At 45.0% G+C, this 13,864-nt stretch overlaps 1 protein-coding gene across 1 annotated transcript in view; it reads right to left on the bottom strand.

Annotated features, from left to right (window-relative positions):
• The window catches only part of XKRX (XK related X-linked), a 30,224-nt gene extending 16,584 nt beyond the window's left edge, over positions 1-13,640 (bottom strand). The window contains exons 1-2 of the mRNA XM_081964355.1: positions 13,565-13,640; positions 5,471-6,660 (exon numbers count right to left, since the gene is read on the bottom strand). Coding sequence (XP_081820481.1) covers positions 5,471-5,937 — 467 coding nt within the window. The 5' untranslated portion in view covers positions 5,938-6,660; positions 13,565-13,640. The remainder of the gene's footprint in view (positions 1-5,470; positions 6,661-13,564) is intronic.
• Between the last annotated feature and the right edge of the window lie 224 nt (positions 13,641-13,864).

The following is a 13,864-nucleotide window of genomic DNA, read 5'->3' as shown; positions in this document are numbered from 1 at the left end:
AGGAAAGGCTTTGCTTTGCCTGTCGTGGATTTGATTCGTTGTGATTTCATTTCAAACTGCTCAGTCTAGCTCAAAGCTCCTGGAATGTCCTATCTCGGCTAAACCTGACGCAATTGGCTGCAGGGCTGTTGTCTACCGAGGCTTCTGTGATTGGGAAAGAGTTTGCTTAGTGATAAATAGTTGAAATGGTTTGGTTTAATAATGGATTGCTAGCAGCTAGCCTTGAGCTTTGTAAAAAGCTAAATTCCTTCCTTTTATCTATCTTGAACCTACCGAGTGGAGAAGTTCCTCCTCGTGTACATCTTGAATCTGCAACCCATCAAAACCATTGGCCTAATTGCAACTTCCAGAATTAGAATAGAGAGCCAAAATACTACCCTTTGCCCCACCCAATAGTTTCCTATAGGTCATGTCCCAAGACAATCAGATCTATCCACTTTCTATTCAGCTGATCTCTCTACCATGCTCCAGTTTTACACACAGTTCTACAGAGGAATGATTGAGTCTGTCATCTGCACCTCTATAACTGCCTGGTTTGGTTCTGCAATCCAACAAGACAGACACAGACTTCAGAGGATCATCAGAACTGCAGAAAAAACAATGGCTACCAACCTGCCTTCCATTGAGGACCTGTACACTGCACGAGTCAAAAAGAGGGCCGTGAAAATATCTACACACCCCTCACATCCTGGACATAAATAGTTTCAACTCCTACCCTCAAAACAGCGCTATAGGGCACTGTACACCAAGACAACGAGACACAAGAGCAGTTTTTTTCCCATCACTCTGCTAAACAAATAATTCCCTCAACACTGTCAAACTATTTACTAAGTCTGCATTACTATTACTATTAGTTTTCCCATCATTCCTATCACCCATCTCCTCCCACTTATGACTGCAAGACTGTAACTTAGTTGTTTGATTTATATTGATATTGTTTCCTGATTGCTTATTTGTATCCTATGACTATCATTAAGTGTTGTACCTTATGATTCTTGGCAAATGTATCTTGTCTTTTTATGTACACTGAGAGCATATGCACCAAGGACAAATTCCTTGTGTGTCCAATCACACTTGGCCAAGAAAGAATTCTCTTCTTCTCTTCTCTTCTCTTCTCTTCTCTTCTCTTCTCTTCTCTTCTCTTCTCTTCATATTCTATTCCATTCCATTCCATTCCATTCTATTCTATTCTTTCTATTCAAATGGCCATCTAGCACAAGATCAACGTAGATGGCCTCGCAGTTAGGGTTGTCTCTTAGAAAGAATCAAGAAACAGACTGGGATGGAAAACTATGACTCCTAACAGTTGAAAACTGGAACTCAGTAATGCTGCAACCAAATCTGGAAATCTTCAATTTCCAACTTCAATTTAAAAAAAAAAAGCAATTCAGAGATGAGCGTGGTCCAGGAAGAAAACTTGGAGAAGAAGATACTCCAGAGGTTGAAGAAAGTGTGAGAAAGCAGCTCAGGATAACCACGCCTTGACTTTGTTTACTATAAGAAGAGACAGAAAGAAGCTCGGGCAGAATTTCCAGAATTTCTCTTTTTATGGCCTACTGTATTATTTACAGGTTATTCCTGGAATCCCCATGGCACCTGGTCTGGTCTGGTTTGAAGGTTTGACCTTCTGAAATAAACTGAGCAGCCAGCTTTTTCCCTTGAGTTAGTGTGCCTTTTCTGCTCCAATGTAATGTTTACCTTATTTTTATCTTCATGGAGAGTGTTATCAATTTGATGAATCCCGATAAGATACGTTCTCTAAATAAATAGGCCTTTATTTTTAAAAGCTGGCCAAATCCTTCTGGGTCCTATTTCAAGTGATCTGGAAAGGACACGGTTGGTCCTGGCTTGTCCTCTTCTGGTTTAATGATTAACAGACACCTTCAAGCAGGGTGGATTTGATTTAAATCGATTTAAATCACGATTTAAATCACTAGTAAAAAGGCTTGATTTAAATCGATTCACTTTAAATCATGATTTTGAAAGAGCAACTGTCATCTCCGTCTCTCAGCGGCTCCTCCTCTGATCTGCTGTTGACTCAACGGCAGTCCCAATATTGCAGAATATACAGCCTCACGCTACGTAACTAAGTTCCGTTCCACACTGAATAAACTAAATTATTAATGTATCTTAAATAGAAAATTATCTTTGGATAGATTTTTTTTTTTACTCCAAAAGCATTTTATTAGAATAAATTTGATTAAAAAAAAACAATTTAAATTTTTTTAAAAAATCTTATTTAAATTTTTTAAATCCATTTTTTTAATCTTTTTTTTTTTAAATCAACAATTTTTATCCTGTCTTTAAGGAATTGTGGACAGGGACTTCATGCTCCAGGTGGGTGTTTTTCATCCAGCTGAGGTAGTTACTGGTTTCTGGAATCATCAATAATAAGAATAGCCAATAACACCAGTGGCAGGTTTCAATTTATTTTACTACCGCTGAGCTCGCGGGCTGTGCATGCGCAGAAGCATCTGGGAGGGTGGGCGGAGCCTCCCACCACCACTACTACAGGTTCGCCCGATCTGGGGCGAACCAGCAGAGACTCACCTCTGAATAGCAGCTAGATTTATTTATATGTCACTCATAGTGCTTTCCAGCACTCTCTGGGCAGTTATGTCAGCATCTTGTCCCCAGACAATCTGAGTCCTCATTTTACCTCAAAAGGATGGAAGGCTGAGTCAACTTTGACGCGGTCAGGATCGAACTCCAGGATGTGGACAGAGTTTGCCTGCAAATGCTGCATTCTAACCATTGCGCCACCGCTAGGAGATTTAACTGGGTTCCTTGGTAGCTGAGCGGGGTAAACATGGTGTGGAAACTGGACCGTAGGAAGAAGAAAGGGGAAGTGTGGGGAAGAGTTCATTGAGTGTGGCAGAAGCCCCACTTCTCTCAAAAATAACACCTCAAGTGTCAGGATGTCCCCAAGGCAATGTCGCCATTTTGTTTTGTCAACCTAGATTTCAAGTTCAGTCTGTTAATATCGTCGGAGGAAAAATTGAGTCAACAAGCAACCTCTCATCTTGAATTTTTTAAAAAAGCAAAGAAAGTTGACAGGGAGAATATTTCACATGGCCAAGACAAAGAGGAATTTACAAACACCCATTTAAAGGGGGACAATTCATCCTTTTGGCTAGAAAAGCCCCCAAACAACTTGGTCAACAGGTGGAGCTTAATAATCTCACACCAACAGAGAGTTTTGACACTTTCGTTTTGTTTTGACCCAGTATCAATTTTATTCTTAACTACTTTGTCGCTAATATAAAGAAGATATAAAGTCCATAATTGGCAAATAGATTTAGTAGTTTAAATTTTTTGGGAGGTCCTGTTTTGCATGGGCCGGGAACTCATGTCATAATAATGTATTAATCAGTATCCAACTAGGGAGGATAAATGTGTATAAATGTTGTCCTTTTTGGGATGCACCTTTTTCTTCTTTTAATATTTTGATGGGTTTGTGGGTTTTATTCTTTGGATTTTTCAGCAGTTTTGCATTTTGCATTTTAACTTTTGTCTTGAATAAAATAAGAAGACATGCCAAAAGAATCTCACACCTTCAGCACGGTGCCCTACTTTTTAGTTCCTAGATGAGATGGGGTCTCCTGCTTGAGCAGTGGGTTGGACTAGAAGACCTCCAAAGTCCCTTCTGACTCTGTTATTCTGTTTCCTGGAGCTCTCATCTTCCACACATGGCCAACACCCTCGATGCTAGTTAGCTCTGCAAAGACTAACTAACTTCGGGCGTACAGTATCTTCAGCTGTAGCAGGTCCCAAGGGCATTTGGGCATGCTAAACATTCTGAGAAGATCACATTTCCTCCTGGTGAAAGGACAGAAGCTTCCATCCCGATCAACATTCCTCTACGGAGAACATTGGCTTCCAAACTGGACCTGCCTCTTGGCTTCTAGCATGCTCCGAGCAAAAAAAAAATCAAGGACAAATAGCCAGAACCACACTTAGCAAAATGAGCATGGCGGGTGGGAAAGGAACAAGGAAGATTCTTAAAGGAAGCATAGTCAGATACTTTTTATGATTGCATTTCTCAACTTTGGCACTTTTAAGATGACGAGAGTTCCAATGGAAGAGAATATTTGCAGCTCAGGGTTGAGCTGTGGGTCCTCGGTGCTCTCTGAGCTTGTTTTCTTGCAGACGTTTTATTACCACAGTAGGTAACATCATCAGGGCTAGTAGGGAAAGGGGGCTTGCTCTCATTTTATATTCTAATGTCATTTTATATAGTAATTGTGGCATTTTATACCGTAATTGTGGCGTTTTATGTTGTAATTGTGGCGTTTTATATTATTAGGGGCATAACATGAGGGGAAAGCTCACTCCTACGATAATATTAACTCATTGGGCAATGAAACATCTGTAAGAAAACAATGAGGCTCAGAAAGCACCAAGGACTCCAACTGTCTGGCATTCAACTCAACTCCCATGGCTGGCTGGGAAATTTTGGGCATTGAATCCCAGACATCTGGGTTTTGAGAAAGTTGGGGTTTAGGAACTCAGACTTTAGTTCTCACATTCAAATCAACATTTTCCAAGCTGAGCTGCCATTTTGAACCTGCCCTTTCTCGTCTTAAGAAGCACACAGCAGAACATGTAGATCACTCAATTTTGGCCCGGTTGGGATGCAGATGGGGTCCTTGGTTTAGCATCCAGCTAGCCACTTTTGAGAGATAAAACCAGAGGTGGCATTCAGCAGGTTCTGACCAGTTCTGGAGAACCAGTAGCGGAGATTTTGAGTAGTTCAGAGAACCGGCAAATACCGCCTCTGACTGGCCCCGCCCCCATCTATTCTCTGCCTCCCGACTCCCAGCTGATCGGGAGGGAATGGGGATTTTGCAGTAATCTTCCCCTGCCACGCCCACCAAGCCACGTCCCACCAATCCATGCCCCGCCCACCAGGCCGAGCCCACAGAACCAGTACTAAAAAAAATGTGAATCCCACCACTGGATAAAACCCCGATTTAAATATTTGGAGCCATGTGTGACTCTGACCCATTATGGTTTATCCCCCTTGAGCCCCACTTGTGCATTCTGGGTATGGTAGTCCCTGCACAGCTGGAGGAAAACACCCTAACTGAACCCATTTGTGGATTCTGGGTGTGGTAGTTCCTGCACAGCTGAGGGAAAGACATACCTAATTGAACTCCACTTGTGGATTCTGGGTATGGTAGTCCCTGCACAGCTGGAGGAAGACACCCTAATTGAACCCATTTGTGGATTCTGGGCATGGTAGTTCCTGCACAGCTGAGTGAAGAAAGACCCCCTTGAACCCCCCTTGTGGATTCTGGGTATGGTAGTCCCTGCACAGCTGGGGGAAGACACCCTAAGTGAGCTCCACTTGTGGATTCTGGGCATTGTAGTCCCTGCACAGCTGAGGGGAAGATTGGCCTCCTTGAACCCCAAGTTGAGGAGCCAAGTTTTGCGATGGGGAGGAGAGGCAGCGCTGCCCCTAACTCACCTGATGGGGGGTCCCAGGAGCACCAGGTGCATGAAGAGGATGAAGGGCTTGTCGCTGGTCAAGTCCCGGTTGACGAAGATGAGGGTCAGCTGGACCATGACGGAGGAGAGGAGCATCAAAAGCAGCGTCAGGACCATCCAGAACTGGTCGTTGGAGCGGCTGTAGGAGGCGGTCATCACGCAGGCCGAGGCCAGCTCCCCGCAGTACAGAAGGGTGGTGAAGATGATGCCCAGCGGCGGGTTAGTCCTGGTCACCGCCTGCGAGGCCACCCTGCGGAAAACCTTGCGGGGACGGTTTGGGCTCCTTCCACGGGAGACGCCGTCGGAGCATTCTTCCACCGAAGAGTCCGCCGCCGCCCCCGCTTTCCCACGGCCCATGCCTCCCGCAGCTGCTCCAGCCCGGGGCGGTTCAAACCCCGCGCCCAAAAAAAAGACCCACAAAGGACCCTCCGGCTGCAACTGAGACATCCACCTGCTCCCACCCCCCTCCCTTGCCCCCTTCAGCCACTTTTCAAAGGGGAGCCCAGGCAGCGGATGGGGAAACGGCCGGCGGGGACAACGAAGCGCCCCAGCAAAGCGGAGGCGCCGGCAAGCTCGGGCTTTGCAAACGCGTCCATTTCACAGGAGGAGGAAAGGCAAGACTGAGTCCGCCAGCGCTCGGAAGGGCGGCGGGGCAAGGCGAGAGCTGCTCAAGCAGGGGGAAGCGAGCGCCGAGCCCTCCGGGGCCGGTTTCCCACCCACCCCCTCCGCGAGTCTCCGGCTCTGGGGTGGGCAAATCCACGCAAGCCCCCGTGGGAAGCTCCGCGTCTCGCGTCTCCGTGGGGGGGCGGGCGGCTCCTCTTCGAGACCCGGAGCTCGCGGGCTCCTCCTTGCCGGCCCCGGCGGGGCGCGAGCGGCAGCTGCTTGCGAGCGGAGCCCGGACGGCCACGCACTCCTCCGCTCGCCTTGATCCGGAGCCGGGAAAACAGGTGTGTCTGCTCCGGCTCGGGGAGGCGAAACCGGGTCCTAGCGCACGCCCTGCTTTGCAGCGCCAGCCTCCCGGCCTCCAGTCGCGGGGAGTTCCTCGGTCGCTGCCTGGAACCGGGTGGATCAGGCGTCAGGACTTGCCAAAAGAGGGCTGAGGCTAGGTTTCACCGGTTGGATTTCGGACTGCTCCGCGACACTTATAGGCGGCTGGACGTGAGCCAACATCTGGTAAAAGAAGTGAGGGGGGGAGGGAGAAAGAGGTAATGTAAACACGTAATTTCAGAATGAGACTTAAAAGATCTTTTTCCCATTCTGCCCCACAAATCCCTCTGCTATTAATTAGCAACAGATTTATATAAATGCTTTCCAGCCCTCTCTAAAGGGTTTACAAAGTCAGCATATTGCCCCCCATCAGCATCATTTGAAAAGAGGTCATCCTCCAGGCTTAAATCCGTAGATGGGGGCGGTGGGAATGCTTGGGGCTTGCGTTAAAATCCAGATGTTTTAAGGCTTGGCTTATTTTTTTCCTTGCATGCATTGATACAACAGCAACCCTTAACCTGCTAGCATAGTAGTAGTAGTAGTAGTAGTAGTAGTAGTAGTAGTAGTAGTAGTAGTAGTAGCAGCAGCAGTATAGCCTTTATTGTCACTGTACATCATTTTATACCAGCGGTTACCAACTCGTGGTCTGTGGACCACTGGTGGGCCACAAGAAAATTTAGGTGGTCCGCAGAAAAATTATTTGCGTTTCTTATATTGGACTAAATACTATTTATCTTTATTTTTTAAAAAAATCCATATTAGTGATCCATGGAATTTAAAATTATGAATTTAGTAGTGCCTGAGGTCCGAAAGGTTGCTGACCCCCTGATCTATGCAACAAAATTGGTTTGAAATTAGAAATTTGGCCCCAAATTGTTGGAAGTGCAAAAACCCCACCAGACACCTTTTATCATATGTGGTGTACATGCAATGAGGCAAAAAAACAACAACTGGAAAATAGTACAATCGTGGTTGGAACAAATGGTGGGAGACAAAATTTTGTTCAAACCAGAAATTTTTCTCCTAGGCATAATACCGGAGGGGTATAAGAAAGATGTGCTTTATCTATTTATACATGTACTAACCGTGGCACATATAACTTATGCGCAGTATTGGAAAAAAGAAAATACACCATCAGAGTTAGATATTTAGGAAAATGTTGGCCTGTGCAGAAGCTCACGCTCGAACTAAAAAATAAAGGGGAATCGGAATATTATGAAGTGTGGAACAGATTTTATTATTGGTATATAAGACAAGGTGACAAGACTGGAACAAACTGCAAATAATGTGATTGGATAGAAGGATAGATAATGCATTAAGTAGGCTATTAGTTAGTGGATGAGATTATCTGTGTATAATGTGATTGTATGGTCACCACGACTTCGCGGTGCTGCACTGTTTTAAATGTAAAAACAATAAAAATATATTTAAAAAAAAAGAAATTGGTTTGAAATTAGCATGAAAATGCACAGACAATGAAACAAGAGCATACGGAGATAAAAGAAGAGATCGGCAACTGATTTGTCCACAAACATCACATTTATCCCAGAGGGGGCAGTTAACCCTTTAGGTATCCTCTGGAGTCCAAATTCCCAGAAGTATTTGGGATAAGCAGGGTAGGAGTTCCACGCAAGCCATTGGCACTTTCCCGATATTTCCTATCTTTGAATCTCGGATACATTTCTCGCTAATTGTGCGACAAATCTCACAAATTGAAGAGAGGCAGGAAAAGCACAAGGCGGGCCAGGGAGCGAATTCAAAACCAGAGGGTTAGGGTTTGCTGTAATATTTTCCACCATCCCTAAGGATGAGAAACTGAAACGCTTGCCCGATTGTTTGTTTATTCTCTTATCAGCCAACAGAAGCAGCCTTATCTCGTCGTATGGCAGCACATCTACTGCCTTATGTCAGGCTGTGGTGGTTAAACCACCTAATCAAAACCTTTTTATCTAGCCGGTTTTCCAGAGTGAATCAACCTGTTCTAGAAAATCCAATAAAGAAGCTTGGGGGGGGGGGAGAGGCTGTCTCGTTTTGACCAAAGTCCAGACGCGTGTGGAGGGCTTTTCAATGCAGCATATGGTTGAGTGCAAATAAAGCCATATTGAATATCTCATTGCTAAAGTTGCATGCATGTGTAATGTTGTGCTAAGGTGAAATTTCTCTGCTTCTGTCTTATTTCTTTGGCCAAATGTGGTTAAATGCACAAGGGATTTGTCTCAGAAGGACCGAGTGTACTTGCAAAGCAACAGAATGTAGTAGTAGTAACAACAACAACAACAACAACAATAATAATAATAATAATAATATAAAACTGGTACTATCCCTATGACAAAGGCAAGCAAGGGTGGTACCAGCAGCATTAGGCACCTTGGATGCAGTCCCAAAACAACAGGAGCACCATTTGAACACTATCGGCATTGACAAATTTGCTGTCAGTCAATTGCAGAAGGCAGCTTTACTTGGAACTGCTTCCATCCTTCCGAAGATATCTATAACACCATCAAACATCCAGATCTGCCTATCCCAGGTCCTTGGTAAGGACTCAATCGGTAGACAAAAATGTCAAACCTAATCTGAACATCTGGCTGTGGTGTGGCTGTTTTTGTTAGCCAATAAAGGGTGAAGTAAAAATAATAATAAAAGGGATAAATAACACTGCAGTCACACCCTATGAGTTAATATACATACACCTCAGACAAAAAGCTTAGTCACTGTATTGTGTCAGCTGGGAAAATTAAGACTTCAGCAGAGTAGTGGCACAAGTAACCACCCCTCTGTTGACTTATAGCACCTTATTGTACCATCCCAAGAGAAGGAGTTAAAACAAATAATTTTAAAATGTTCAAATGTGGTGCCTGTCTGAAAATCACAGAACCGGTAGGGAAAGTAACTGAATCCCCTCCTAATGATTTAGGCCAGGGGTGTCAAACTTGAGGTCTGTGGGCCAGATCCGCTGACAAGGTGCTTAGATCTGACCCACGGGGCCGCCCCTGGAAACAGGAAAGGATGAGCCCATGGTTCCTCTGCCAGCAAAAATGGAGCTCAGGAGGACTGTGCGTGAGTGCACCCACAAACACCCCGGTGCTCAGTTTTCGCTGGCAGAGAGCTAGCAAAACGAACTAAAAACAAAAGGAGAAATGTTTCCCCTTTTGCATTTGAGCATGCAAGAAGGGACAGGTAAAGAGAACGGGACAGAGGAAAGAGGAAAGAAAAAAAAGGGAAGGTGGAAAGAGAGGAAGGAAGGAAAAAGAAGGAAAGAGAGGAAGGAAGAAGAAAGAATGAAGAGGAAAGGGAAAAGAAGAAAAGGAAGGAAGGAAGGAGATTATAATGAGAAGGAAGGAGGGTCTGAGAGGAGTCCTTCCTTAGCACTTGGCCACCACAGGTGCTCCCCAAGACGAGTAACATCAAGCTGGCCATGCCCACACTGGCCATGCCTACCTTGCCCCCACCCCCACCCCAAGATCAAACGCAACCCTGATGTGGCCCTCAATGAAACTGAGTTTGACACTCCTGGTGTAGCGCAAAGTTGGGCAACTAGCAAGTTTCTTGATCAACCAGCATTTGGGGCATGGCACATTTGGACACAGAAAAGTATTATTTATTTATTTATTTATTTATTTATTATTCATGCTTCTAGACCGCCCCCTCTCCCAAAAGGGACTCGGGGCGGTGTACAGTCCATGCAAAATATATCAAAATACAATAAAAATTGAATATGTACAGTTGGAATGGAGGAGGTTAAAAATGGAATTAAAAGAACTGTACAAAGCAATATATATAAATATAGGATTTTGAACCCCTAAAACACACACAATAAGTTAAAAACAATACCCCTAAAATAACCAGTTAATACATTTGCCAGGAGGGACAGTTGTAATTATGCCAGGCCTGCTAATCGGAACAGGTGAGTCTTCAATTTTTGCCGGAAGGAGCGGAGGTCAGTAGTGGTTCTAATGTATGCCCTGAACGTAACACAGCGTGGGTGTTGCTCCTTCCTTGGTGCCTGGTTGGAGTTCCGTTAGGACCATGGAGAAAGCTGCTCTCTGGGGGAAACGTTGCCTGTGAAACAGGCGGACAGGCACGTCACAATTCTCCATTCCAAATATAGCTGTGAACTGAGTCTAAAGACAGCTGGGCGCCCTGCAGCCAGCCGAGCACTGCGGGAATTTTGCAATCGGTTTCAAGCTGCCTGCAACAGTTGGACTAAGTAAATAAGGGAATAAATAAATAAGTAGAGCCACTTCGGTTTAGTGGTTGAGGCATCAGGCTAGAAACCAGGAGACTGTGAATTCTAGTCCTGCCTTAACTCTAAAAGCTGGCTGGGTGACTTTGGGTCAATTACTCAGAAGCTATAAGTTCTAGTCCTGCCTTAGGCATGAAAGTTGGCTGGGTGACTTTGCCCAATCACCAGGAGACCATGAGTTCTAGTCCTGCCTTAAGGCATGAAAGCTAGCTGGCTGACTTTGGGCCAACCACCAGGAGACGGTGAGTTCCAGTCCTACCTTTGGCTGGGTGACAAATGGAGTTGCTGCTTATTAAAACAATTCAAAAAAGATTATAATCCTGGAGGAAAAATGGAACATAGACCAAAAATAGAGGGAGAAGAGGGGAAACCATAATTAAAGATTGCATTTCTCAAGCTTCTTTTGATTGTTGTTCGATCTCTTGAGTGCCACAACAGCTGGCTGGGGAATTCTGAACGTTGACATCCAGATGTCTTAAGGTTCTCAAGGTTGAGAAGTAATGATATTAGGGACTTTGGGGTGGGTTCTTTGACTCCTGTCCCAAGTTTGTAATTTTAACAGTAAATTAAAGGGGGAACGTTCATCAAATTCATATCAGGAATGCAAATTTACCTAATGCCACACATTTCAATTAATAGCTTCAACTTCACCTGAAATGTGCTCTCTCCAACTTTCGCGATGCAGCTCACACTTCACATTTCCCTGTGTTTGAGCCAGAGGTGGTATTCAGCCAGTTCGGACCAGTTCTGGAGAACCGGTAGCGGAAATTTTGAGGAGTTTGGAGAACCGGCAAATACCGCCTCTGGCTGGCTCCACCCTCATCTATTCTCTGCCCTCAGAGTCCCAGCTGATCGGCTGGCTCTTCTTTTGTTGCCCTGCATGGGGGAATGGAGCTGGAAAGCAGGTTGGTGGGATGGGGAGGGAATGGGGATTTTGCAGTATCCTTCCCCTGCCACGCCCACCGAGCCACGCCCACCAAGCCACATCATGCCCACAGAACCAGTAGTAAACAACAATAGTTTGAGCTCATTTTCCCCTCCACAGTTACAATCTCTTTTGAAGTGTTTTTTTCTAAGCAGCAATCCCGTTTGATCTGCAAACAGGCATTTTGGGTATCGGGCCAAGAAAATTTAGCTGGCTACTGTTGAGCAAACAGTTCAGGGAGCCAGGCCGCTCCGTTTTCAAAATAGCAACCCCCATGACTGGGCAGACAGGATGGGGGGGGGGGTGTCACAAATGAAACCTCTTCCTTGGAAGAGAAAAAAGATGATTTCAAAGCACTGGAATAGCTTCACAGAACAGATCCCAGTATAGGAAGTTAGCACTACCGCTCTCCTAGAAAAATGAAATATTTTAGGAAATATTAAAAGGGCAGAATACTTCTCCTAAAAGGGAGGTAGAAACTCACCCCCCCACCACCTTTGTCAATGGGCCATTAAGGCCTGAGCCCGTCTATTCTACATAACAAAGATCTACCTCCTTCAGGCAGAGCCATAATAGGAATCCCAAAGCCCTTTCATTACATCATCACCCAGCAAGGCTCAACCAAGCTTGGGACTCAGGACAGGCTGCAGAGTTGCCCCTGCATGGCCCCATGGGAGACCGACAACCAATCAGACTACAAGCTCAAATTCAAAAGCCCAGAGAGGGTCTAAAACCCAGGCACTTCTCAGCATCTCTTCTCTTTTTTTCTTCTTCTTCACCCAACATCTTCAAGGCAGGTTGTCCTGTCCACCATTAAAACCATATTTTCAAGCAGCTACCATTCTTTCCAGTGTCTCTTCCCCCACTTGGAACTGAACCCAGAAGGACATTTCTTCCAACAGCAGCCAATAAAGTGACTGGGGCATTGCATCTCCTCTCTCTCACTTGCACTCACCCTGTGCTGACAGAAACCAAGATATCCCAATTATCGAAAAGGCCAAGTTAACGATTAACTCAACCAGAAGATCCTGCCCGCACATTTCTCCTTTCAAATACCTGTTTTCCCAACTAGCTGCTTTTCCTTCTTCAACAACAGGCAGTGTTTGCTTCCCGGATGGGTTTGCAAATGAAAGGAAAGCCAGAATTCCTCTTCAATCAAACACATTTTGATTTATTTATTTTTTTGCAGCTCACCTCATCCGATGCAAAAGGGATGCAAGATTTAAACCGGGATGAAGGAGAAGAAGGGAAAGCTTAGGCCTTGAATAACATGAATTTTTCTGCGGGGTGGTGGTGGTGGGAAGTATTCCCAAATTCTCCCTAGATTTTTGTTTTAACTCTTCTGAGGAATGAAGCTCTTCGCCTGCAGTGACTTTGGAGTTTAAACACAATTCATTTCCTCAACTGAAGCAAACGGTTATCTTGAGTGGCCATATGTGGGCAGTCTGAAGAGCGAAAGAAAAGCAACTCACACAAACAACACTTTCAAAGAAATAACACGTCAGTCCCAAACAAACACAGAAATATTGTACATTCAACCTATGATGGCAAACCTCCCTCTATTTCTTATGCAGCTGTTTTCAATGGGGTTTTTAAAACTTGCCCTTCTGAACTGTGGTAATCTCTGAGCTTTGTTGTTTACCTGAAAACGTTTCATTAACAAACTGGGTAACACCCTGAGTGCTCATTAAAAGTGTTAATGAAATGAAATGTCAGATAAATAAAATGTCTGCAAGAAAACAATCAACCCGGAGAGCACTCAGGGCATAGTTGAACCCTGAGCTACAGATAAAGCCATGCCCACCAAGCCACACCCACAGGACAGGTAATAAAAAAACTTGAAATCCCACCAATGGTGCATGCTGGCCTGCTGCTCACACAAATCAAGCTGCACATGTGCACACCAGCTCACTACTTACGCAAGGGCTGTGGCTTGCTACCTCCATGGCCTGGTTTCCCTTCCCCCCAGCCAGGCCGCCAAGTCATAAAGATTGGAGGCCGCTGTTCAGCCCCTTTTGAAGTCTGTCGACTCTTATCTGGCGCCAATTCACCTTATCTGTTGGTAGTTCGGTTTCTTGTGTATACTTGCATGAAATAAACTTGTAATGCTTTTGAACTCTATCCTGACTTCTTAGACTTGACAGGAAATGTGCAACTTCCTGAATGTATAGATATATGAGAGAGCCAGTTAGTGGTTAAGGCTCCCGGCTAGAAATCAG

This window comes from Natrix helvetica (assembly GCF_964273705.1).
Source record: "Natrix helvetica genome assembly, chromosome: 11".
In the NCBI taxonomy this organism is placed as follows: domain Eukaryota; kingdom Metazoa; phylum Chordata; class Lepidosauria; order Squamata; family Natricidae; genus Natrix; species Natrix helvetica.
Note: the sequence above shows the minus strand (reverse complement) of the source record. Positions and strands in the feature narration are given on the sequence as shown.